The following is a 24,956-nucleotide window of genomic DNA, read 5'->3' on the forward strand; positions in this document are numbered from 1 at the left end:
AACATAAATCAAATACAATTAGTTGCGCATAAATAAGTAATTATTTGACATACCACTAGATGAAGCCCGGGTACCACAGTTGGAGATTTACTGCTATAATGGATCATTGTCATACATTATAAATATGATTTCACTTCTCCTGGCCCGCATTAGCTCGATAATACAAATGAATACAAATTAAAGAATGTGAGGTGTCACGTTGATGTTTAACATGTTGTGAAAAAGCTAAAACCAATCCCATAGATATGCTAAGGTAGGGGTCACCAACCTTTTTGAAACCAAGAGCTAGTTCTTGGGTACTGATTAATGCGAAGGGCTGCCAGTTTGATACACACTTAAATAAATTGCCAGATATAGCCAATTTGCTCAATTTACCTTTAATAAATAAATCTATATATATAAAAATGGGTATTTCTGTCTGTCATTCCGTCGTACATTTTTTTTCCTTTTACGGAAGGTTTTTTGTAGAAAAAAAGTGTTGAAAAAAACACTTAATTGAACGGTTTAAAAGAGGAGAAAACACGAAAAATTTAAAATAAAATTTTGAAACATAGTTTATCTTCAATTTCGACTCTTTAAAGTTCTAAATTCAACCAAAAAAAAAATGAAGAGAAAAACTAGCTAATTCTATTATTTTTGAAAAAAAAAAAAAAAAAATTTATGGAACATCATTAGTAATTTTTCCTGATTAAGATTAATTTTAGAATTTTGATGACATGTTTCAAATAGGTTAAAATCCAATTTGTACTTTGTTAGAATGTATAACAAATTGTACCAAGCTATATTTCTAACAAAGACAAATCATTATTTCTTCTAGATTTTCCAGAGCAAAATTTTTAAAAGAAATTCAAAATACTTTGAAATCAGATATAAATTTGATTCTACAGATTTTCTAGATTTGCCAGAATATATATATTTTTTATTTTAATCATAATAAGTTTGAAGAAATATATCACAAATATTCTTTGACAAAAAAACAGAAGCTAAAATGAAGAATTAAGTTAAAATTTATTTTTTATTCTTTACAATAAAAAAAATAAATGTACTTGAACATTGATTTAAATTGTCAGGAAAAAAGAGGAATGAGTTGAAAATGTAAAAAGGTATATGTGTTTAAAAATCCTAACATCATTTTTAAGGTTGTATTTTTTCTCTAAAATTGTCTTTCTGAAAGTTATAAGAAGCAAAGTAAAAAAAATAAATGAATTTATTTAAACAAGTGAAGACCAAGTCTTTAAAATATTTTTGGGGATTTTCAAATTCTCTTTGAGTTTTGTCTCTCTTAGAATTAAAAATGTCAAGCAAAGCGAGACCAGCTTGCTAGTGCTGCTATTTGAGCTATTTTTAGAACAGGCCAGCGGGCTACTCATCTGGTCCTTACGGGTGACCTGGTGCCCCCGGGCACCGCATTGGTGACCCTTGTGCTATGTTGACCAACTCAACAAGTCCCGGTCCACAGTTTACTTCTTCTTACTAAAAAAATGGCCGCTTCATCAAACATGGACGACCGCTTTAGTCGACACAGAAAGTGACAACCGAGGGGGGTGTTTGTGTCAACATGAGTTGTTGTAGTGTTAACTTAATCAAAAACGACAACAGACATACGACTCTATAGCAGGGGTCGGTAACCTTATTGGCTGGGAGAGCCATGAAAGCCAAACATTTTAGAATGCATTTCCGTGAGAGCCATATCATATTTTTTAACATTGAAAACAAATAAATACGTGCATTTTTAAGTAAGATCAACACTTTTAGAGTATAATAAGTCTCTTATTCTTTTTAATAACATTGTTATTCTGAAGCTAACCAATAATAAATACAATTCTTCTTACCAATAATGGGACTTCTTGAACAGGTGCGGTAGAAACAGACGGATTGAAAAGGACAAGCGGTAGAAAATGGATGGATGGATAGATGGATTATAATGCATGAGAATGTTTTATGTATTGAATGTTATTTTTAACATTGTGGTAACCAGCAGAATTATTCATTACTTATCATGTTAAGCAATGTCAGCTAAAATTGATCTGAGAGCCAGATGCAGTCATCAAAAGAGTCACATTTGACTCGAGAGCCATATGTTCCCTACCCCTGCTCTATAATGATACAGCTTTAAAAGGTGCACACTGTGACTTCCTGGTCAGTGCCAAGTAGGCTTCAAAATAAAATCAGATGATTGATTCACCAATTCATTTACACACACTGCCCGCATGCAACCAAATGATTAGCATTAAAGTCAATTCCGTAGGTCAATATATGCTAAACCAGCTAAGCTTAACATCATAGTTTAATATCTAGTAAAAATATGAATTTATTTTACAGTATGCCAACACAAAATTAGCCTCGAGACACATTTTGGGAGGCCAAAATAACTAAGATACCCCCAAAAACTTCCACAATTCGCACTCCACATGAATTAAATCTTTAACCGATCTTTTAATGCCTGCAATCTTCGTTCTCCTTGAACATGACCCTCTGCAGACATGCAGCTTGGCAATATTGAAAGAGTTCAAAATGTCAAGCATTTCATTTGAATGAAATGCTTGACATTTCATTTGGCACCTGTTTAGCACCATCACAAACACACGCATACAGTTTAAAAGCATCTACTCTTGCCCCTTTTACTTCCCCTCCTAAAGTCCAGCATACAACAGGACTGTTGAACAAGTCCAATCACGTCAATATTCACGCACAAAGCCTGTGGCAATTTGTCCAATCCACCCTTGACCTGCAATACGTCCGACACTGATTGTTATTTATTACTTCGGTACTCTTGTCTTGTTCTGTATATTGTACAGTACTTTGTATTTCTATGGTGTTTTGTATATTGTACATGATTGCTTATTATTTTTATTGTATAGTAGTCTATTTATTTCAATTGTTAGTTGTTTTCCTTTATTACCTCTTGTGTTATTTATTTCACCCCATATTTGTTCCCACTACCGCACCTTAAATTGGAGTCTTTAATCTCGTTATATGCAAATATAATGACAATAAAGTCCATTCTATTCTATTCTATTAACTGTGCATTTTGGAGCTGAACCCCAAGCACGCGTGTAGCTAACTTTAAGTGCAAAAAATACCATACATCTGCGTGGATTGGACTAGAAATAGTTTTATTTTTTGTTGGGTTTTTTTTTTAGTGCCAGTGACAATGTCAACATGCAGTATTTGCGCGCGCATGCTGGGTGGTCGGTTGAGGACGTGACAAGTCTCTTACCTCTACCGGCGTTCTGCAACATTCGCACACGGCTGCCTCATCCTTAAACAGCATGCCAGCAAATGTGCATCAATGAAGCCAGCGCCCCAAGCCCCCCAAAAAAAGAAAGAGGAAGAAAAAAAAAAAAGAAAAAAAATCTCCGTGGCGCACTCGACCTGCTTGGTAGTGATCTTATGTGGAATCACGAAGAGAACGAGACCCCCTTCCCGCCCAGACCAGGCTGCGTATGCATCACTGCAGAGCTTTGGCTAAAGCTTTTTATCAGCCCCTCGCCCCCACCCACCCACCACCCACCCTCCAAGGCGCGAACTGGTTGGCCTGAGCGAGGACGCGCACGTCTTTTTACGCACCTGATGTGGAGCATGCATGCCTGCAGCCATGTGCGCAAAGCTGGCTAGTGTGTGAAAAGGGGCGGGAGGGGGCTTCACTCACCGGGAAAGTCCATGGTGGTGTCTGCATTGCTCTCACCATCCGTGCGCCTTGGCCCGTTAATTGGAAACGCGGCTCTTTTTGAGGATCCACGCCACTTATCCGGTAGGTGTTTCTAAGAACTGATCCTCTTTGATTTGTTTTGTTTTTTTCTTTATTTTTTTGATTAATGATGACCACCTAGATAACAGTGCATTGTCTGACTGGTAACAATCCCCCCGACTGAAAGTTCTCTCATTGTTATCTCAGTAAAGGGTTGTTTATAAAGATTGGGGCCCCAAAAGGTAAATAGTGTCTCGCCAAAAAGCTGTTTGGACTTCCCATAGATTGTTTGTGCAGATGTCAGACTTTGAGTAAGGCTGTTGTATTTTCTAATGATGGAGGGGAAATCCTAATGGAAAATGTCAATATAAGAGCTTCCTGCCTATTAATGTGTGGAGAGCTGATTGGATGAAACCCAAATTGCACCTGACTGTGCTTCAGGCTGAGAAGACTTGACTTTCAGTACCAACAATTGGTCAAACATACTTGGTGCACACTTTTACTTACTTCTGTTTAGGGCTGGGCGATATGGCCTTTTTTTAATATCTCAATATTTTTAGGCCATATCGCAATACACGATATATATCTCGATATTTTGCCTTGGCCTTGAATTAACACTTGATAAATATAATCACAGCAGTCTAATGATTCTATGTGTCTACATTAAAATATTCTTCCTCATACTGCATTAATATACAGTATGCTCATTTTTAACTTTCATGCAGAGAAGGAAATCACAACTAAGTCAATTTATCAAAACTGTATTTATTAAACAGTTACTAAGCAGTGGCACAAACAATCATATCATTTCCAAAGCAAAAAAGTGCAGGATTGTCAGAGACATTTCAAGTAAAAAAAATGGTAAATAGTAGTACTTGTATAGCGCTTTTCTACCCCTTTTTAAGGAGCCCAAAGCGTTTTGACAGTATTTCCACATTTGCCCATGGACACACACATTCACACACACATTCACACACTGATGGCAGGAGTTGCCATGCAAGGCGCTCACCAGGTCCCATCTGGAGCAAGAGTGTGAAGTGTCTTGCCCAAGGACACAACGGACCTGACTAGGATGAACACTTGATGCATATAATCACAGCAGTATGATGATTCTATGTGTCTACATTAAAACATTCTTCTTCATACTGCATTAATATATGCTCATTTTTAACTTTCATGCAGAGAGGGAAATCACAACTAGGTCAATTGACCAAAACTGTATTTATTAAACAGTTACAAAGCAGTGGCACAAACAATCATGTCATTTCCAAAACAGAAAGTGCAGGATTGTCAGAGACATTTCAAGTAAAAAAATGGTAAAAAGTAATAATAATAATAATAATGGATTAGATTTATATCGCGCTTTTCTATTGTTAGATACTCAAAGCGCTCACAGAGAAGTGGGAACCCATCATTTATTCACACCTGGTGGTGGTAAGCTACATCTGTAGCCACAGCTGCCCTGGGGTAGACTGACGGAAGCGTGGCTGCCAGTTTGTGCCTACGGCCCCTCCGACCACCACCAATCATTCATTCATCATTCATACACCGGTGTGAGCGGCACCGGGGGGCAAAGGGTGAAGTGTCCTGCCAAAGGACACAATAGCAGCGATTTGGATGTTAATAGGTGGGAAGCGAACCTGCAACCCTCAGGTTTCTGGCACGGCCGCTCTACCCACTACGCCATGCCGCCCCTAGTAGTACTTGTACAGCGCTTTTCTACCCCTTTTTAAGGATCCCAAAGCGTTTTGACAGTATTTCCACATTCGCCCATTGACACACACATTCACACACTGATAACGGGAGTTGCTATGCAAGGCGCTCACCAAGACCCATCAGTAGCAAGGGTGAAGTGTCTTGCCCAAGGACACAACGGACGTGACTAGGATGAACACTTGATACATATAATCACAGCAGTATGATGATTCTATGTGTCTACATTAAAACATTCCTCTTCATACTGCATTAATATATGCTACTTTTAAACTTTCATGCAGAGATGGAAATCACAACTAAGTCAATTTACCAAAATTGTATTTATTAAACAGTTATTGAGCAGTGGCACGAACAATCATGTCATTTCCAAAACAGAAAGTGCAGGATTGTCAGAGACATTTCAAGTAAAAAATGGTAAATAGTAGTACTTGTATAGCGCTTTTCTAGCCCTTTTTAAGGAGCCCAAAGCGTTTTGACAGTATTTCCACATTCACCCATTCACACACACATTTACACACTGATAACGGGAGCTGCTATGCAAGGCGCTAACCAGGACCCATCAGTAGCAAGGGTGAAGTGTCTTGCCCAAGGACACAACGGACCTGACTAGGATGGTAGAAGGTGGGGATTGAACCAGTAGCCCTCAGATTGCTGGCACGGCCACTCTACCAACTTCGCCACGCCGTCCCCCAGGAAATCACAACTAAGTCAATTGACCAAAACTGTATTTATTAAACAGTTATCAAGCAGTGGCACAAACATTCATGTCATTTCCAAAACAGAAAGTGCAAGATTATCAGATACATTTTAAGTGTCAAATAAAAATAATCAAATAGTGTTCATCCTTCGCTATGTGGTAGGTTACTACGGACGTTATTAAATTCTGTTGTTGATTATTTTTTTAATACTGTGTTGATCCAGAAATGTTTGCCTCGGCATTTTGATGGTTTGGGCGTGTGGCACTGAACGAAGATGTTGACATGCAGAGTTTAAAGCACTCTTCAGTCTCTTGCAGGTGACTTTTCAAATGATGCTACATATTAGCAGTAATGCTACTTTTGGTAGCTACGCGTTTGGCTCACACTTGACAATTTATGCTTGTCTGTTCAACATATTCCCACTTGAAGCCAAACCCCCGCCAGACGATGCACCCGCTGCTGTTTTTCTTGGGAATTTTTTCCTCCTTCATTCGCACCTTCTTTCTCTCGTAGTACCACTCGCACGGCTCTGCTAACATCACAGCTAACGTTACCCATGCTGCTACCTCTCTGCTCCGTGAGGGCGTATACGTATGTGACGTATGACGTGACAGTATGCGACGTATGTAAGAAGGTACGTTTGTCTGTGAGAAGGAGAGACAAGAAAGAGTGATAAAAGCCTGTAATACGATGCCCGCAGCTAAAAGCAACTGCGTGAGAACATATACTCGAATATTACGATATAGTCATTTTCTATATCGCACAGAGACAAATTGTGTTTATCGATATATCGCCCTGCCCTACTTCTGTTCATACTGATATTTTCAAGCGCTGTAAAGAACATGTCTTGATTGGGCAGCTTTAGTGACATAACTTGAATCGTTCAAACCAAAATGTTGTCTGCTCTTTTTATAGATTGTTTTATATTGTGTTAAATATACCATTTTAGGTTATTGAACAAAAGCTTCTAAACAATACTCTGAAGGAGCTTTCGCAATATATTAAGTTACGTAACTCCCATTCCAAACTAAAATGATGTCTAATGGAAAAAACACTTTCTTTGTTTTTTATTTAGCTAAAGTTATATTTTCATTTAAACCCAATACTTTTGAAATATACTTTTAAAGAGTTTTTCTCATATCAGATGTGACATAGCTAAAATATCCCAGACCGAAATACTGTTGACAGGGTTGAATATGTGTGTTATTTTTACCATTTTAGGTTACACAAAATATTTCTAAAATGTACATTTTGGGAGCTTTCTTGAACTATTATGTCACCATCCATCCATTTTCTACCGCTTGTCCCTTATGGGGTCGCGGGGGGTGCTGGAGCCTATCTCTGCTGCACTCGGCCGTAAGGCGGGTTACACCCTGAACAAGTTTCCACCTCATTGCTGATTGCTATTATGTCACATAACCCTAATATTTCAAACCATAATTCTGTTTGATGGATAGACAGAAATGGGTATATTGTTTGGATATTGTGAAAAAGATGCCATTTTAGATTAGAAAAAATCTTCTAAAATGTACTTTTAAGAAGCCTTTGTGACATATTATGTGATATTACACTAACATTCCAAACTAAAATGCTGTCTGCTGTGTTGAATATGTAGTGCAGGGGTGTCGAACTCATTTTAGATCAGGGGCCACATGGAGAAAAATCTACTCCCAAGTGGGCCAGACTGGTAAAATCAAAGCACGATAACTTAAAAATAAAGACAACTTCAGATTGTTTTCTTTGTTTAAAAATAAAACAAGCTCATTCTGAAAATTTACAAATCATGATGTTGTTGGATTTGTTTGTTTTTACACTTACATGTTGCGGTTAATAGTGTTCTATCTTTATTTGTCATTATTTATATTTTCTGAATAAATTATGTGATTATGTTCATCAGTCAACTCATTGGTGTTCATTTTCAATCTATTGAGATGAATTAAAGTATGTTATTTATGTAGTTTGATCCTTTTCTTCAACTGATGTACTAACATCATATGGACACATTTAGAACAGCAGTTTCTTTCATTCAAAAAGTTCATGTTAATTTTTATACGTAGAAAACTCATCCCGCGGGCCGGATAAAACCTGTTCGTGGGCCGTACGTTTGACACCCCTTGTGTAGATCATTTTTATATTTTGCTACATTTACCATTTTCGAATCCACCAAAAGTTTCAACTTTAAATGAGCTATCTTGGCCTATTATGTGACATATAGTTAACATTCCAAACCTATATTACGTGTGTTGGATTAAATACTTGGATTAATTTGATATTGTGCTATATCTGCGATTTTAGTTAAGGAACAAGCTTCTTAAATGTACTTTAAGGAGCTTTTGTGACATAACGCTAACATTCCAAACCAAAATGTTGTCTGCTGTGTTAAAAATGTAGATAATAGTTATATTTTGGTAAATTTACCATTTTAGGTTGCGCCAAACGCTTGTAAAATATACTTTTAAAGAGCTTTGCTCCAACAGGACAATGACCCCAAACACACGTCAAAAGTGGTAAAGGAATGGCTAAATCAGGCTAGGATTAAGGTTATAGAATGGCCTTCCCATAGTCCTGACTTAAACTTGTGGACAATGCTGAAGAAACAAGTCCATGTCAGAACAACAACAAATTTAGCTGAACTGCACCAATTTTGTCAAGAGGAGTGGTCAAAAATTCAACCAGAAGCTTGCCTGAAGCTTGTGGATGGCTACCAAAAGCACCTTATTGCAGTGAAACTTGCCAAGGGACATGTAAGCAAATATTAACATTGCTGTATGTATACTTTTGACCCAGCAGATTTGGTCACATTTTCAGTAGACCCATAATAAATTCATAAAAGAAACAAACTTCATGAATATTTTTTGTGACCAACAAGTATGTGCTCTCACATATTTCATCATCATCATCAATCTTTATTGCAGACCTTAAGACCCATTAAACATATAAAACACAATACAAAACATTAAAAAGAAAACACTAAGACATAAAAAAAACTAAACAATAAAACATTTAAAAAAAACATGAAGCCCAAATGTCAGTTTCTAACATACAATCATGTGTGCCAATGGTTCCACAGTCCAGATGAGTACCTAACAGAACTGCAGCCAGGGTTCGTTAACACAGTGATTATGTCATTTTCAGACTCGGATGCCCTAAGCATAAGCTTATAGATAAGGTTGCATAGCAAGGCTGAGAAAGTGGGCACCCCAACACTAACAAACATCTATTTTAGCATATGTATCACTTCTGCATGCTTGACTAAACAAACCCTAGCACAGCAAATACATCAGAGTTCCTTTTAATTGAACCTACCAGGACAAGTGTGAACGCTTCTTGAAATTTGAGTGTTTGACGTCAGTTTCACAAATATACTAGATTATTGGCCTCCGAGGCAGCTGTTTGACTTGTATGTGTGTGTCGCCGCGCTGTAATCAAGGAAAAATACTCAAAAATAAATAAACAAAATGAACATTTCTTAGTGGATTTGTTTATTGACTGGCTTGAGGCATTTACCTAAATTGCATCCTTCGAATGTTCTAAATTCCAAAGCTCACCTGGACACCGAAGAGAATGTGTGGATAAGATCCTAAACAAAGGCAGGACAGAAAGGTAAAATACTAGAAAAAATATTGAATACCGAAATGTATTTTAGCTAAAATGCAACACCTGTACTGTAAATAGCGCCTGTATTAATATTGTACATCAAATTCAAAGTGACTGATAGTGACTTTTACGAAATGCTGTCAGTTTACTGCATAACTATAACATTCAGATGGGAGACCAACATCACAACCAATTTTATGCTACAGGATACAGAAGGGAATTCAAAGAAACCTCTTCATGGTGGCCATGCTGATGTGAAAGCGTGGCAGTGTTCTTTTAACAGCCCAGTCATGATTTAGCCTACTTGTGATGCCATGACAAAAATGGCCCTCGGTCAAACGCAGGAGATAAAACCAATTGGCTTTTTTTATTTTCATTAAATAGGAAGGAGCAGCAATGACATTGTGTTGGTGCTTCCAGGAAGGTCCCTCGCGTGTGATTTACACAGTAGGATGTTATGTCTTGCGGGATGCATTGGTGGCAGTTATCACGTAGTTTGAGTCAACAACATGACTTGCAGGATCCATGTTACACACGGAAAGTTAGAGGCGGCACACATGAACAGCTCAAATAAAATATAGTCATTGACTGACACTGTAAGAGAAGTATTACCCAAACCGAATATAATTTGGAATATATAATTTACACTAAAAGTGCAGAAACAGACTCCTGATTTGTTCATGCAGACTAACAGGTGGCGCCAAACACCAAACCAAAAAGATCAGATTCGTCTTATATTGGGGCGGCTATGACTAATTTAACAGCATGTTTTGGTGTACAGAATATTATCCTTGTTGTCGTTGTTGTACTCTATCTCAGTAGATAGTGCAACTAAATGAAGCCTTAAATTCAAGATCTCGACATTTACTCATGCAAACTAACAGGTGGCAGCAAACACTAAACCAAAACGTTTAAATTGGTCTTATATTCGGGTGAACATGGTATTTTAACAACATGTTTAGTCATTGTCAGCTAGATATTCTGTATTATCGTATACATTATATATTATATTATATAATGTAGGTATTAAATCAAGCAGAATATCATTCGGAATATAATTTACTCCACAAAAAAGTGAGGAAAATATTCGGGGGTTAGAGATGTATTCATGCGGCACCAAACCAAAACGTTTGTCTTATATTTAGGTGAACATGGTACTTTAACATCATGATTAAAGGGGAACATTATCACAATTTCTGAAGGGTTAAAATCAATAAGAATCAGTTCCCAGTGGCTTATTTTATTTTTCAAAGTTTTTCTCAAAATTTTACCCATCACGCAATATCCCGAAAAACGGCTTCAAAGTGCCTGATTTTAACTGTCATTATATCCACCTTTCCATTATTCTGTGACGTCACAGCGTGACTACACAGAAACAAACATAGCGGTTAGCACAGAAAGGTATCGCGATATTAGCTCGGATTCAGACTCGGATTTCAGCGCCGTAAGCGATTGAACAGATTACGCATGTATTGAAACGGATGGTGGGAGTGTGGAGGCAGGTAGCGAAAACGAAATTAAAGAAGAAACTGAAGCTATTGAGCCATATCACGACAGACAGCGGCACGGGAGGAAGCGAGGACGAATTTGGCGATCGCCTTGTAACCAACAATTGGTATGTGTTTGTTTGGCATCAAATGTGGGTGGAGGGAAATGCTGGATGCAAATGAGGCATAATGATGCAATATGTACATATAGCTAGCCTAAAAAGCACGTTAGCATCGATTAGCTTGCAGTCATGCGTGACCAAATATGTCTGATTAGCACACTCCACATAAGTCAATAACATCAACAAAACTCACCTTTGTGCATTCATGCACAAACTTATAAGTTTGGTGGACAAAATGAGACGGACAAAGAAGTGGCATAAATCACGTCTTAGCCAACATATCCAGGGGGTTTACCTCGCTCGTCTGCCGGAGGATACTGCCGTCGTCCCTGAATAGCTCGCACTCCGGCAGATTCAGTGGTGGTCTATTTTCCAATATTGCAGATTTCTTTGACTTTATCGTTGGAAATGCATCTGCTTTGAGTGTCGCAGGATATCCACACATTCTTGCCATCTCTGTCGTAGCATAGCTGTCGTCGGTAAAGTGTGCGGAACAAAAGAGGGACTTACGCATCTTTTGGCCACTGGTGCAACTTGAATCCGTCTCTGTTCGTGTTGTTACAACCTCCGACAACACACCGACGAGGCATGATGTCACCAAGGTACGGGAAAACAGTCGAAAAAACGGAAAATAACAGAACTGATTTGACTTGGTGCGTGTAATAAGATTGAGAAAATGGCGGATCGTCACGGGTGAAAGGTCATCGCTCCGACAGGCTATCAAATGAAAGGCGTTTAAATCGCCAAATTCACCCTTTTAGAGTTCGGAAATCGGTTGAAAAAACATATGGTCTTTTTTCTGCAACATCAAGGTATATATTGACGCTTACATTGGTCTGGTGGTAATGTTCCCCTTTAATCAATAACTGACACTGTGAGAGAGGTTTTATATATTATTATAGTATTAGGAATGAAAAAGTGTCCAAAATGTCAATGTAAACGTGCGCATTTATTAATGACGGCCATCTTTCCAGTGCCATTACCTGACATGCAGCTCCATATCATCAATGACTGTTGAAATGTGCATTTTTTCTTCAGGCAGTCATCTTCGTATATCTAATTGGAATGGCACCAAACAAAAATTCTAACATCATTACCTTGCCCAATGCAGATTCTTGATTAATCACTGAATATGACTTTAATCCTATCTCAGCTACAATCGGGCGGAAGGCGGGGTACACCCTGGACAAGTCGCCACCTCATCACAGGGCCAACACAGATAGACAGCTGAGATAGGCGCCAGCACCCCCCGCGACCCCGAAAGGGAATAAGCGGTAGGAAATGGATGGATGGATGGATGACTTTAATCCAGTTATCCATAGTCCATTGATTCTTTTTCTTCGCTCATTGGAACCTTATATTTTCTTGATTTTAGGTTGTCCTGAAAAATTTGGAGATAATCCTCCTTTATCACTGTCCTATATCTAATTGGAATGGCACCAAACAAATATTATAACATCATTACCTTACCCAATGCAGATTCTTGATTCATCACTCAATAAGACTTTCATCCAGTTATCCATAGTCCATTGTTTTCTTTTTCTTAGCCCATTGGAACCTTATATTTTCTTGATTTTAGGTTGTCCTGAAACATTTGGAGATAATACTCCTTTTTCATTGTACTATTTACTCTCTGTAAAGCACCAGTTCCATTGGCAGCAAAACAGTCCCAGAGCATAATACTACCACCACCATGCTTGACGGTAGGTGTGGTGTTCAAGGGATAAAAGGCCTCACCTTTTCTCCTCCAAACATATTACTGCGTATTGTGGCCAAACAGCTCAATTTCTGTTTCATCTTTCTACAGAACTTTCCTCCAGAAGGTCTTATTTTTGTCCATGTGATGAAACAGAAATTGAGCTGTTTTGCCACAGTAACCAGCGATATGTTTGGAGGAGAAGAGGTGAGGCCTTTAATCCCAGGAACACCATCCTACCGTCAAGCATGGTGGTGGTAGTATTATGCTCTAGGCCTGTTTAGCTGCCAATGGAGTTGGTGCTTTACAGAGAGTAAATGAGATGATGACAAATGAGGATTACCTCCAAATTCTTCAGGACAACGTAAAATCATCAGCCCGGAGGTTGGGTCTTGGGCTCATTTGGTTCTTCAAACAGGACAATGACCCCAAACACACGTCAAAAATGGTAAAGGAATGGCTAAATCCGGCTAGAATATAGGTTTAGGAATGGTCTTCCCAAAGTCCTGACTTAAATGTGTGGAAAATGCTAAAGAAACAAGTCCATGTCAGAAAACATACAAATTTAGCTGAACTGCACCAATTTTTCCAAGAGGAGTGGTCAAAAATTCAACCAGAAGATTGCCAGAAGCTTGTGGATGGCTGCCAAATGCGCCTTATTGCAGTGAAACTTGCCAGCTCTAGAGATTTATTTATGCAAACTAACAGGTGGCACCAAACATCAAATCAAAAAGTTCAAGTTCGTCTCATATTTGGGTGAATATGGTAAATTATCAGCATGCTTTGGTCAAGAGAATGTTGTTGTTGTACTCCATCTCAGTGAAAGGTGCAACCGACATGCAGGGATCCAAAGATTTGTACATGCAAACAAACAGGTTGTGCTGAATGACTTCTCCCCTTAAACAAATCACAACTTTTCTTCCTGTCATTTGCACGCAAGCATGCACGCACGCACGCACACACACACACACACACCCAGTTGTGATTATTATTTTTACATAACGGTGATCAATGCAGCAGTCATCAAACAACTGTCCAGCATTGAATAATAATTTTATTTATATTGCAATCTAATTTAATGTTACTAAAAAATATAAATTTTACAAAATAGTTGTTACTTATGAAAAAGAGTTGAGGGTCGTCTTATACTCGTTTTTTATCCATGTCAATGTGGTGATTTAGAAGCATATTTTGGTGTGGAGACTTTTCATTGTCGCACTGTTTAATTAGACGGAGCAACCGTAATGCAGATGGTCGTCTTATATTTGGGGTCTCAAAATTAATAGACGCAAACCAACAGGTGGCGACAAATGTCTTCTCCCCACATGGGACCGATTTTTCTTTCTGTCACTCACACACGCACGCACGCACACACACACACACACGCCCACACACGCACACAAACACACACACGCACACAAACACACACACACACACCTTTGACCTGGAACAATACTGCCTTGCACATTGAGTCATTGGGAAAAAGAAGAATCTCAAAGGTTCTTGGCTCGCCAGCAAAAACAACAGAGGATGTAGTGGTCAATGGAGTTGCTGGCAGAGTCATAAAACAACTGGTCAGCAGCTTAAATAATGATTTAATTGCAATCGACATTGAAATTGTGAAAATCGATTTTGAAAATTTGCAATTTTTTTGTCTGGATTTAATCTCATGTATTTTCTAGGGCTCTCAAAATGAATGAATGCATCCATCATTATTATTAATCTTATGAAAACAAATGATCACAATTAACCCACCTGCAGGGTAGAATAACTAAAAATTGACAACGGCAGTGCATTTTAGAGAGTTTGTTCAAATATTTGTACAACTGTGCATATGCGAGTGGGATTGACCTGGTAGTGATAGGCTGCAGAACCAAACATTTCAATATGAAAGACGTTAAACAGCATGTGGGTCCTCTCTATGGCAAATCTGAGTACAAATAAATCTCGAATGGGCGAGTAGACCAACACACATTATTATGCACCTTTCCATCTTAAAATAGCACATTAACAACACAAAAGGAGTAACAAGTCAATCAATCAATCAATCAATGTTTATTTATATAGCCCCAAATCACAAATGTCTCAAAGGACTGCACAAATCATTACGACTACAACATCCTCGGAAGAACCCACAAAAGGGCAAGGAAAACTCACACCCAGTGGGCAGTCGATGTTGATGTGGATAAACGTTTGTTTGGAAAAAAAAAAAAAAGACTGCTTTTTTTGTAACCATGAAAATGATGTTAAACTGATTTAATTAACACTTTAAGTGTTGATTAAAGGCCTACTGAAACCCACTACTACCGACCACGCAGTCTGATAGTTTATATATCAATGATGAAATATTAACATTGCAACACATGCCAATACGGCCTTTTTAGTTTACTAAATTGCAATTTTAAATTTCCCGCGAAGTGTCCTGTTGAAAACGTCGTGGAATGCTGACGTGTACGCGTGACGTCATGGACTGTTAGGAAATATTAGCGCTGCGCACACACACAGCTTAAAGTCGTCTGATTGACCGCATAATTACACAGTATTTTGGACATCTGTGTTGCTGAATCTTTTGCAATTTGTTCAATTAATAATGGAGAAGTCAAAGTAGAAAGATGGAGTTGGGAAGCTTTAGCTTTTAGCCACACAAACACTTTGTGATTCCTTGTTTAAAATTCCCGGAGGTGAAACTTTACTTGGATCAGAGCGGTCAAGCGGACATGGATCCCGACCACATGTCAACCAGCAGTTTTCGGTGAGAAAATTGTGGTAAAAAGTCGCCACTTACCGGAGATCAGCTGAGCTTGTGCCGTCCATACAGCTGCCATCGAATGCCATCAGACACTGGCCTCAAGACACCCGTGTATACACCTTTCCGACTATCAGGTACTATTAAACTCACAAAAACACTAGCAACACAATAGAAAGATAAGGGATTTCCCAGAATTATCCTAGTAAATGTGTCTAAAAACATCTGAATCCGTCCCAATGCAATCACGTTTTTTTTTTTAACTAGATTTTTTTTTTTTTCTAGTCCGTCGCTATCAATATGCTCAAACACGAATCTTTCATCCTCGCTCAAATTAATGGGGAAATTGTCGTTTTCTCGGTCCGAATAGCTCTTGCTGCTGGAGGCTCGTATTATAAACAATGTGAGGATGTGAGGAGCCATCAACGGGTGACGTCATCATCTGCGACTTCCGGTAAAGGCAGGGCTTTTCTGTTAGCGACCAAAAGTTCCAAACTTTATCGTGGATGTTCTCTACTAAATCCTTTCAGCAAAAATATGGCAATATCGCGAAATGATCAAATGTGACACATAGAATGGACCTGCTATCCCCGTTTAAATAAGAAAATCTCATTTCAGTAGGTTACGGTTAAGGTAATAGTCATATATATTACCTTAATTTTTGTCTTTTTGCTCATGGTAAAATGAAATACAATTATTATAGAATACAAATTATAGATACTTAATCATGATTAATTGAAATCAATCCACAGCAAGCCTGTGATTAAACTCATTTAAAATGCAATTGTAATATTTTGTAATTCTTTACAGTACATGTTTTGGTGTTGAATCAATTTTTTTATACACGCTGCAGTGTACATGCAGAGGGTCTTGTTTAATTCATTATCTCAAGCAATCAAACTTTTAGGTATTTTTTCGTTAGTTTTTTTTTCTTACATGAACCAGGACTTCTTTTAAAATTCCTGCACATGTAAAGGTATATAATCCACCTTAAAAGCTGGACCGCGGCGTTTGAGTGGGGAACAATGTTGACAGATTGTCACAGTGTTTGCTCTCGCAGTGGGCTGTTTGCTTATCATGAGCCAACATGAGAGCATGGAGACAAGGTACGTGCAGCGAGCCATGCTTCCTGATCAACGTTGGAAGTGTGGGGTTGGAGGTGAGAGGGGTGTTGGTGTAATGGGAAGGGGCGGCCGTCATTGTGACTCCTTGCTCTGACTCTATTTACTGGCTTTGAGTGAGGGCGCCCGTAAAGGTTAACCCCTGATGACTTTATGTAGCCAGACTCCACTGTTGTTATTTATTGTTTATTTGATAGGGTAGGCTATACATTTCACATGGAATATAGAATTGAACAGAATAGAATAGAATAGAATGGACTTTATTGTCATTGTATTTGCATATAACGGGAATAAAGACCCCAACTTAAAGTGCGGTAGTGGGAACAAATATGGGGTAAAATAAATAACAATAAAGGAAAAAACTAACAATGAAAATAAACAGACTACTATCCAATAAAAATAATAAGCAATCCTGTACAATATACAAAACACTATAGAAATACAAAATACTGTACAATATACAGAACAAGACAAGAGTACCGAAGTAATAAATAACAATCAGTGCCGGACGTATTGCACTCGAAGGGTAGTATTGCACAGTATATACTACATCCCCTGACAAAACATTAGGGAATCACCAGTCTTGGAGGATGTTGTTTAATTTTGTAGAAAAACAGACATGACACCGAACTGTAGTCATTTCTAATGGCAACTTTTTGCCAGGATATAAATTGTGGCAGTCTGTCACAGTTTAATGTTTGGATCGAGCATGGTGAAAATATGGTGTCACTCAATTCAGAGAAAAAAATATGGAATCAACAAACACTACAACACACCACTAGTACTTTGTTGCACCACCTCTGGCTTTTATAACAGCTTCCAGTCTCTAAAGAATGGACCTAAAGAGTGACCAACAGTACAACAGTATCAATTATTTTCCAGCTTTCTCTGATTGCTGTTGTCAGATCAGCTTTGCAGGTTGGAGTCTTGTCACGGACCATTTTCTTCAATTTCCAACACCGTTTTTCACTTGGATTGGGATCCGGAATATTTGCAGGCCATGACATTGACCTTGTATATCTTTCTTCAAGGAAAGTTTTTACAGTTTTGCTATATGGCAAATAATCTTTAAAATTATGTCTCCATCCTTAAACATCCTTTCAATTGATGGAATAAGAAAAGTGTCCAAAATGTTGCATTTATTAAAGATGTAATGACAGACATCTCCCTAGTGCCATTACCTGACATGCTGCTCCATATCATCAATGACTGTCGAATGTGAATGTTTTTTTCAGGCAGTCTTCTGCATAAATCTAATTGGAACGGCACCAAACAAAAATTCCAACATCATTACCTTGTCCAAATGCAGATTCTTGACTCCTCACTGAATATGACTTTCATCCAGTCATCCGTAGTCCATTATTTATTTTCCTTAGCCCATTGGAACCTTGTTTTTTCCTGTTTAAGAGTTAATGATGGCTTTCGTTTAGCTTTTCTGTAATTAAATCCCATTTGCTTTAAGTGGTTTCTTTCAGTTTGGTCACTAAATGTGACTCCAGTTTCTGGCCATTTGTTCATCATTGGTTTTGCTGTGTATGTTCTGTTTCTAAGGCATATTGATTTAAATTTTCTGACTTGATGCTTTGATGTTTTCCTTGGTATACCAGTATGCTTGCCTTTTACAACCTTCCCATGTTGTTTGCACTTGGTCCAAATTTTAAACACAGCTGACTGAATAGTCAATGTCTTTTGCAAAATTGTGTGATTATTTACCTACTTGCTGAGCTGCCACCTTATCGTGGTAGAGGAGTTTGCGTGTCCCAATGATCCTAGGAGCTATGTTGTCCGGGGGCTTTATGCCCCCTGGTAGGGTCTCCTAAGGCAAACAGGTTCTAGGTGAGGGATCAGACAAAGAGCAGCTCAAAGACCTTTATGAAGAAGAAAAAGCATGGACCAATATTTCCCTCGCCTGGACGCGGGTCACTGGGGCCCCCCTCTTGAGCCAGGCCCGGAGGTGGGGCACGATGGCGAGCGCCTGGTGGCCGGGCCTGTTCCCATGGGGCCCGGCCTGGCACAGCCCGAAGAGGCAACGTGGGTCACCTCTCCAATGGGCTCACCACCCATAGCAGGGGCCATAGAGTTCGGGTGCAATGTGAGCTGGGCGGCAGCCGAAGGCAGGGCACTTGGCGGTCCGATCCTCGGCTACAGAAGCTAGCTCTTGGGACGTGGAACGTCACCTCACTGGGGGGGAAAGAGCCTGAGCTAGTGCGCGAAGTCGAGAAGTTACGGTTGGATATAGTCGGACTCACTTCGACGCACAGCAAGGGCTCTGGAACCACTTCTCTCGAGAGGGACTGGACCCTCTTCCACTCTGGCGTTGCCGGCAGTGAGAGGTAACGGGCTGGGGTGGCAATTCTTGTTGCCCCCGGCTCAAAGCCTGCACGTTGGAGTTCAACCCGGTGGACCAAAGGGTAGCCTCCCTTTGCCTTCGGGCGGGGAGACGGGTCCTGACTGTTGTTTGTGCTTACGCACCAAACAGCAGTTCAGAGTACCCACCCTTTTTGGGAACACTCAAGGGAGTACTGGAAAGTGCCCCCCCGGGTGATTCGCTTGTCCTTACTGGGGGACTTCAACGCTCACGTTGGCAACGACAGTGAAACCTGGAGAGGCGTGATTGGGAAGAATGGCCGCCCGGATCTGAACCCGAGTGGTGTTTTGTTATTGGACTTTTGTGCTCGTCACAGTTTGTCTATAACAAACACCATGTTCAAACAGAAGGGTGTCCATATGTGCACTTGGCACCAGGACACCCTAGGCCGCAGTTCCATGATCGACTTTGTAGTTGTGTCATAGGATTTGCGGCCTTATGTTTTGGACACTCCGGTGAAGAGAGGGGCGGAGCTTTCTACCGATCACCACCTGGTGGTGAGTTGGCTGCGATGGTGCGGGAGGATGCCGGACAGACCTGGGAGGCCCAAACGCATTGTGAGGGTCTGCTGGGAACGTCTGGCAGAGTGTCCTGTCAGAGAAAGTTTCAATTCCCACCTCCGGTAGAACTTTGAACATGTCACGAGGGAGGTGCAGGACACTGAGTCCGAGTGGACCATGTTCCGCACCTCTATTGTGGAGGCGGCTGATCGGAGCTGTGGCCGCAATGTAGTTGGTGCCTGTCGGGGCGGCAATCCTAAAACCCCTAGGTGGACACCAGCGGTGAGGGATGCCGTCAAGCTGAAGAAGGAATCCTATCGGGTCCTTTTGGTTCATAGGACTCCGGAGGCAGTGGACAGGTACCGACAGGCCAAGCGGTGTACAGCTTCAGCGGTCGCGGAGGCAAAAACTCGGACATGGGAGGAGTTCGGGGAAGCCATGGAAAACGACTTCCGGACGGCTTCGAAGCGATTCTGGACCACCATCCGCCGCCTCAGGAAGGGGAAGCAGTGCACTATCAACACCGTGTATGGTGCGGATGGTGTTCTGCTGACCTCAACTTCGGATGTTGTGGATAGGTGGAAGGAATCACACCAACACGTCTTCCTATGAGGAAGCAGTGCCTGGGGAATCCGTGGTGGACTCTCCTATTTCTGGGGCTGAGGTCGCTGAGGTAGTTAAAAATCTCCTCGGTGGCAAGGCCCCAGGGGTGGATGAGGGCCGCCCGGAGTTCCTTAAGGCTCTGGATGCTGTGGGGCTGTCTTGATTGACAAGACTCTGCAGCATCGCGTGGACATCGGGGGCGGTACCTCTGGATTGGCAGACCGGGGTGGTGGTTCCTCTCTTTAAGAAGGGGGACCGGAGGGTGTGTTCCAACTATCGCGGGATCACACTCCTCAGCCTTCCCAGTAAGGTTTATTCAGGTGTACTGGAGAGGAGGCAACGCCGGATAGTCGAACCTCGGATTCAGGAGGAACAGTGTGGTTTTCGTCCTGGTCGTGGAACTGTGGACCAGCTCTATACTCTCGGCAGGGTTCTTGAGGGTACATGGGAGTTTGCCCAACCAGTCCACATGTGCTTTGTGGACTTGGAGAAGGCATTTGACCGTGTCCCTTGGGAAGTCCTGTGGGGAGTGCGCAAAGAGTATGGGGTATCGGACTGTCTTATTGTGGCGGTCCGCTCCCTGTACGATCAGTGCCAGAGCTTGGTCCGCATTGCCGGCCGTAAGTCAAACTAATTTCCAGTGAGGGTTGGACTGCGCCAAGGCTGTCCTTTGTCAGCGATTCTGTTCATAACTTTTATGGACAGAATTTCTAGGCGCAGTCAAGGCGTTGAGGGGTTCCGGTTTGGTGACCGCAGGATTAGGTCTCTGCTTTTTGCAGATTACGTGGCCCTGATGGCTTCATCTGACCGGGATCTTCAGCTCTCACTGGATCGGTTCGCAGCAGAGTGTGAAACGACCGGAATGAGAATCAGCACCTCCAAGTCCGAGTCCATGGTTCTCGCCCGGAAAAGGGTGGAATGCCATTTCCGGGTTGGGGAAGAGACCCTTCCCCAAGTGGAGGAGTTCAATTACCTAGGAGTCTTGTTCACGAGTGAGGGAAGAGTGGATCGTGAGATCGACAGGCGGATCGGTGCGGTGTCTTCAGTAATGCCGACGTTGTACCGATCCGTTGTGGTGAAGAAGGAGCTGAGCCGGAAGGCAAAGCTCTCAATTTACCGGTCGATCTACGTTCCCATCCTCACCTATGGTCATGAGCTTTGGGTCATGACCAAAAGAATGAGATCACGGGTACAAGCGGCCGAAATGATTTTCCTCCGCCGTGTGGCGGGGCTCTCCCTTAGAGATAGGGTGAGAAGCTCTGCCATCCGGGAGGACTCAGAGTAAAGCCACTCCTCCTTCACATCGAGAGGAGCCGGATGAGGTGGTTCGGGCATTTGGTCAGGATGCCATCCGAACGCCTCCTTAAGGACGTGTTTAGGGCACATCCAACCAATAGGAGGCCACGGGGAAGACCCAGGACACGTTGGGAAGACTATGTCTCCCGGCTGGCCTGTGAACGCCTCGGGATCCCCCGGGAAGAGCTAGACGAAGTGGCTGGGGCGAGGGAAGTCTGGGTTTCCCTGCTTAGGCTGTTGCCCCCGCGACCCGACCTCGGATAAGCTGAAGAAGATGGATGGATGGATGGATAAAGTTTGATAATCCTCTTCTTTGTTTCAATTGACATCTCTTGTGTTGATTCATGTCAATCCACTTGGTGCAACAGCTCTCCAAGTTATGACAACTAATTTTTAACTGCAGACTAATGTGTTTTGAGCTGTTATTCCAGGTTGCTCTTTGTTTAGCTTTTTGGGTATTGTTTTTCTGTGTTTCGTTTCACTTCCTGGCTTGTGCTCTTATTCTGTTTCCACGACCTGTGCTGTTGGTGTTGTTCCTGCATTAGCTCTTAGCCTGCTGTCCTCCTCACTTGCGGTTGAGTAGTAATTATGTGTTTCACCTGCTGCTAATGAGCACCTGAGGACTATGTAGGCTAGGCTGACAACTAAGTTGGTTGTGGGATTTTTGTCTATGGATCACTTGAGTTTGTTGTAGATTGTTTGGAATTTCGAACACTGTGTGTGACATTGAGATTTTTGCTTTCTACTTTTTTGTGTGTAGCTTTCCCAAAAGTGTATTTCTTTTATGCAAGCTTTTCTCTTTGCAAAGTATTTTCCCTGCTGCAGGCTATTTGAATTTTGGAACCTTTTTTCATTCACAGTTTTCCTTGTGCTTTTTGGTGAATTTCTATGCTGCACTCTATTTGTGTTTTTGAACTTTGAATACTCTTCCGCCCGATTGTAGCTGAGAATAAGAGGTAGAAAATGGATGGATGGAATACTTTTCTACCTGCATGCTGTAATGTTCTTGCATCAGGGTGACTGCAGAAATAATGAGAGTTTGTTCCTTGTACTCGTAACTTTAATAACAACATATCAGCGGTATCTCATAACTGGCATATATCACTAGTCAAGTAGCAACTCAACTACACGTACTTCCTGTCTAGCAACGTGACTTCAAAATAAAATACCTTACATTCTGGTGAACATCACATTTGCCCCTTTTTTTTTTTTTTTTTTTAAACAAAAGAAGCGTGCCTTTAGCTTTTATCAAATTGCACTCCTATGCAGATACTACAGCCTGTATTCAAAGAAAGTCTCATCTGTGAACATTAAAGTTAATTGTTACTGAACATTGTGCTTACTTTAAATAATAGTAAACCTTTAGTGCCTGAAATAAAGTACAGTTCAAACATCATGAATGGCTCAATCAAACAAATGGTCAATGTAGTATTTAACGTAAATCGTCACTCGTATAGTTAAACACAATCAAAAAACATTGCTCACATGACCAATAGTTATTACACTGACTCAATGAGCGATCAGATTCTAGTCAGCATAGTCCTTTATATAAGTAGGTGGACGTTTATTGTTTCTGGATGTGTACCGGGATACAGCAGTAGATAAAGTGCTGTCCTGGTGCTGTGTAGAGACCTTTTCAAGTTCAGGTGTGATCCTTTTGAAGAAGGATGCATTCCTGACAATAGAGTGTCCATTCCTGGAGGCTGTGACCATAGAGCCCTTCATGTTGGTCACTTTGTAAGGTTTGGTGTTGTAAGGTGTTGACAGTTTGTTGTGCTTGGGCTGGCGGTGTAGTACAGTGTCACCGGGAATGAGTAAATGAGATTTTGCATGAAGTTAAGCATCTGCAGCGGTTTTCATTTTAGACCGTGCATTGCTGTCTCTTGTTCTCACAGCAGCATCTGAACTGTGTTTAGCAGCGTTACTGAAAGAAGGAACTTTTGTGTACATTTTTTGTTGAAACAAAAGTTCAGCTGGTGAACACTCTGTAGGGCTATGAGGCGTGGATCGGTATTCACGTAGAATTAAGTTGTTGTTTCCAAGGAATACCTTGTGTTTGAGCCACACGCAGAGCTTTGCCTAGGGTTCGCATGAATCTTTCAGCTGTGCCGTTCGCTTGAGGCCAAAGGGGTGTTGCTCTGTGATGGTAAAAACCTAGGTAGTCTGCAAACTGTGAGAAAGAGTTACTGTTGAATGGTGGGCCATTGTCAGTTTTTACAACCCTGGGAATCCCACACATAAGAACACTTTGTCCATTAATGGAATGACTGTATTAGCTGATGTTGATCTCACGCTTTTAACAATTGGGTATCTGGAGTAATCATCTGCAACAATGAGGAGATATTCTCCAGTGGGAAGTGTTCCATAAAAGTCTGCACTCACACTGTGCCATGGTGGTTCAGGTAGGGGTGACATTTTTGATGGCTCGTTGTGTGTGACAGTTACGAACTGCTGCTTCCGCTTTGCGATCAATGTCTGGAAACCATAATTTAATTCTGAGTAGTGCTTTGGTCTTGACGATACCCTGGTGTCCTTCATGGGCAAGTTGTATTGCTCTGTCCTGCAAGACAGCCGGAACAACAATCCTAGTGTCTCTCAGAAGGATGTCTGCTGTATGTGTTGTTGTTAGCTCGTTCCGAACATGTTTAAACTGCTTTAATGTGTCAGCGTATTGTGACTTGTCAGTTTGATGCCAAGTGTTATTCCTGATATCGCTTATGACTTCCTGTAAAATGGGGTCTTTCAGAGTCTCTGATTTTATCTCTTGCAATGTCGTGGCTTTCGGTGTGGAGTGATATGCAAAGAAGTTCACATACTCTTCTGCTACTTTACCTGCACGAGTGCTTTCGCTGGTTGATGATGGCAAGGGGTTACGAGACGTGAAATCAGCTGGGTTGTTGGCACCTTTTCTGTATTCAATTTTGAAGTTGTAAGGTTGAAGCCTGAGTCCCCACCTCTCAATTCCGGCAGGTGGTTTTGACCTTGGGTTGTTCCACATGATTTCAAGTGCTTTGTGATCAGTCACAAGTGTGAAAGGATGTCCATAAATGTATAAGTGGAAGTGCTCACAGCTCCACACAATGGCAAGCCCGTCCTTTTCAGTTTGCGAGTATCTCCTTTCCACATCCCTGAGAGATCGACTTGCATACGCTATGATATGCTTCATCCCTTTTTCCTCATGTTGACACAGGATCGCACCTAATCGCACTGGACTAGCATCCACAATCAGTTCAGTTTGTCTGTTTGGATAGAAGTATGACATAGTGGTGTCACTGGTAAGATTGTCTTTGAGTGCCTGTAATGCATCCCGCTGTG

General features: G+C 41.0%; 1 protein-coding gene and 1 long non-coding RNA gene across 4 annotated transcripts in view; one reads left to right on the forward strand and one right to left on the reverse strand.

Moving 5' to 3' along the window:
• Positions 1-3,458, reverse strand: part of LOC133560352 (erythropoietin-like) — a 36,611-nt gene extending 33,153 nt beyond the window's left edge. The window contains exon 1 of one of the 2 annotated variants that reach the window (XM_061912805.1): positions 3,221-3,458. In XM_061912805.1, coding sequence (XP_061768789.1) covers positions 3,221-3,242 — 22 coding nt within the window. In that variant the 5' untranslated portion in view covers positions 3,243-3,458. The remainder of the gene's footprint in view (positions 1-3,220) is intronic. The other variant, XM_061912803.1, reaches the window with a different exon arrangement.
• The window catches only part of LOC133560354 (uncharacterized), a 29,448-nt gene continuing 7,877 nt past the window's right edge, over positions 3,386-24,956 (forward strand). The window contains exon 1 of one of the 2 annotated variants that reach the window (XR_009808428.1): positions 3,386-3,754. This is a non-coding gene — a long non-coding RNA (uncharacterized LOC133560354). The remainder of the gene's footprint in view (positions 3,755-24,956) is intronic. The other variant, XR_009808427.1, reaches the window with a different exon arrangement.

This window comes from Nerophis ophidion, linkage group LG10 (genome assembly GCF_033978795.1).
Source record: "Nerophis ophidion isolate RoL-2023_Sa linkage group LG10, RoL_Noph_v1.0, whole genome shotgun sequence".
NCBI classification, from domain to species: Eukaryota; Metazoa; Chordata; class Actinopteri; order Syngnathiformes; family Syngnathidae; genus Nerophis; species Nerophis ophidion.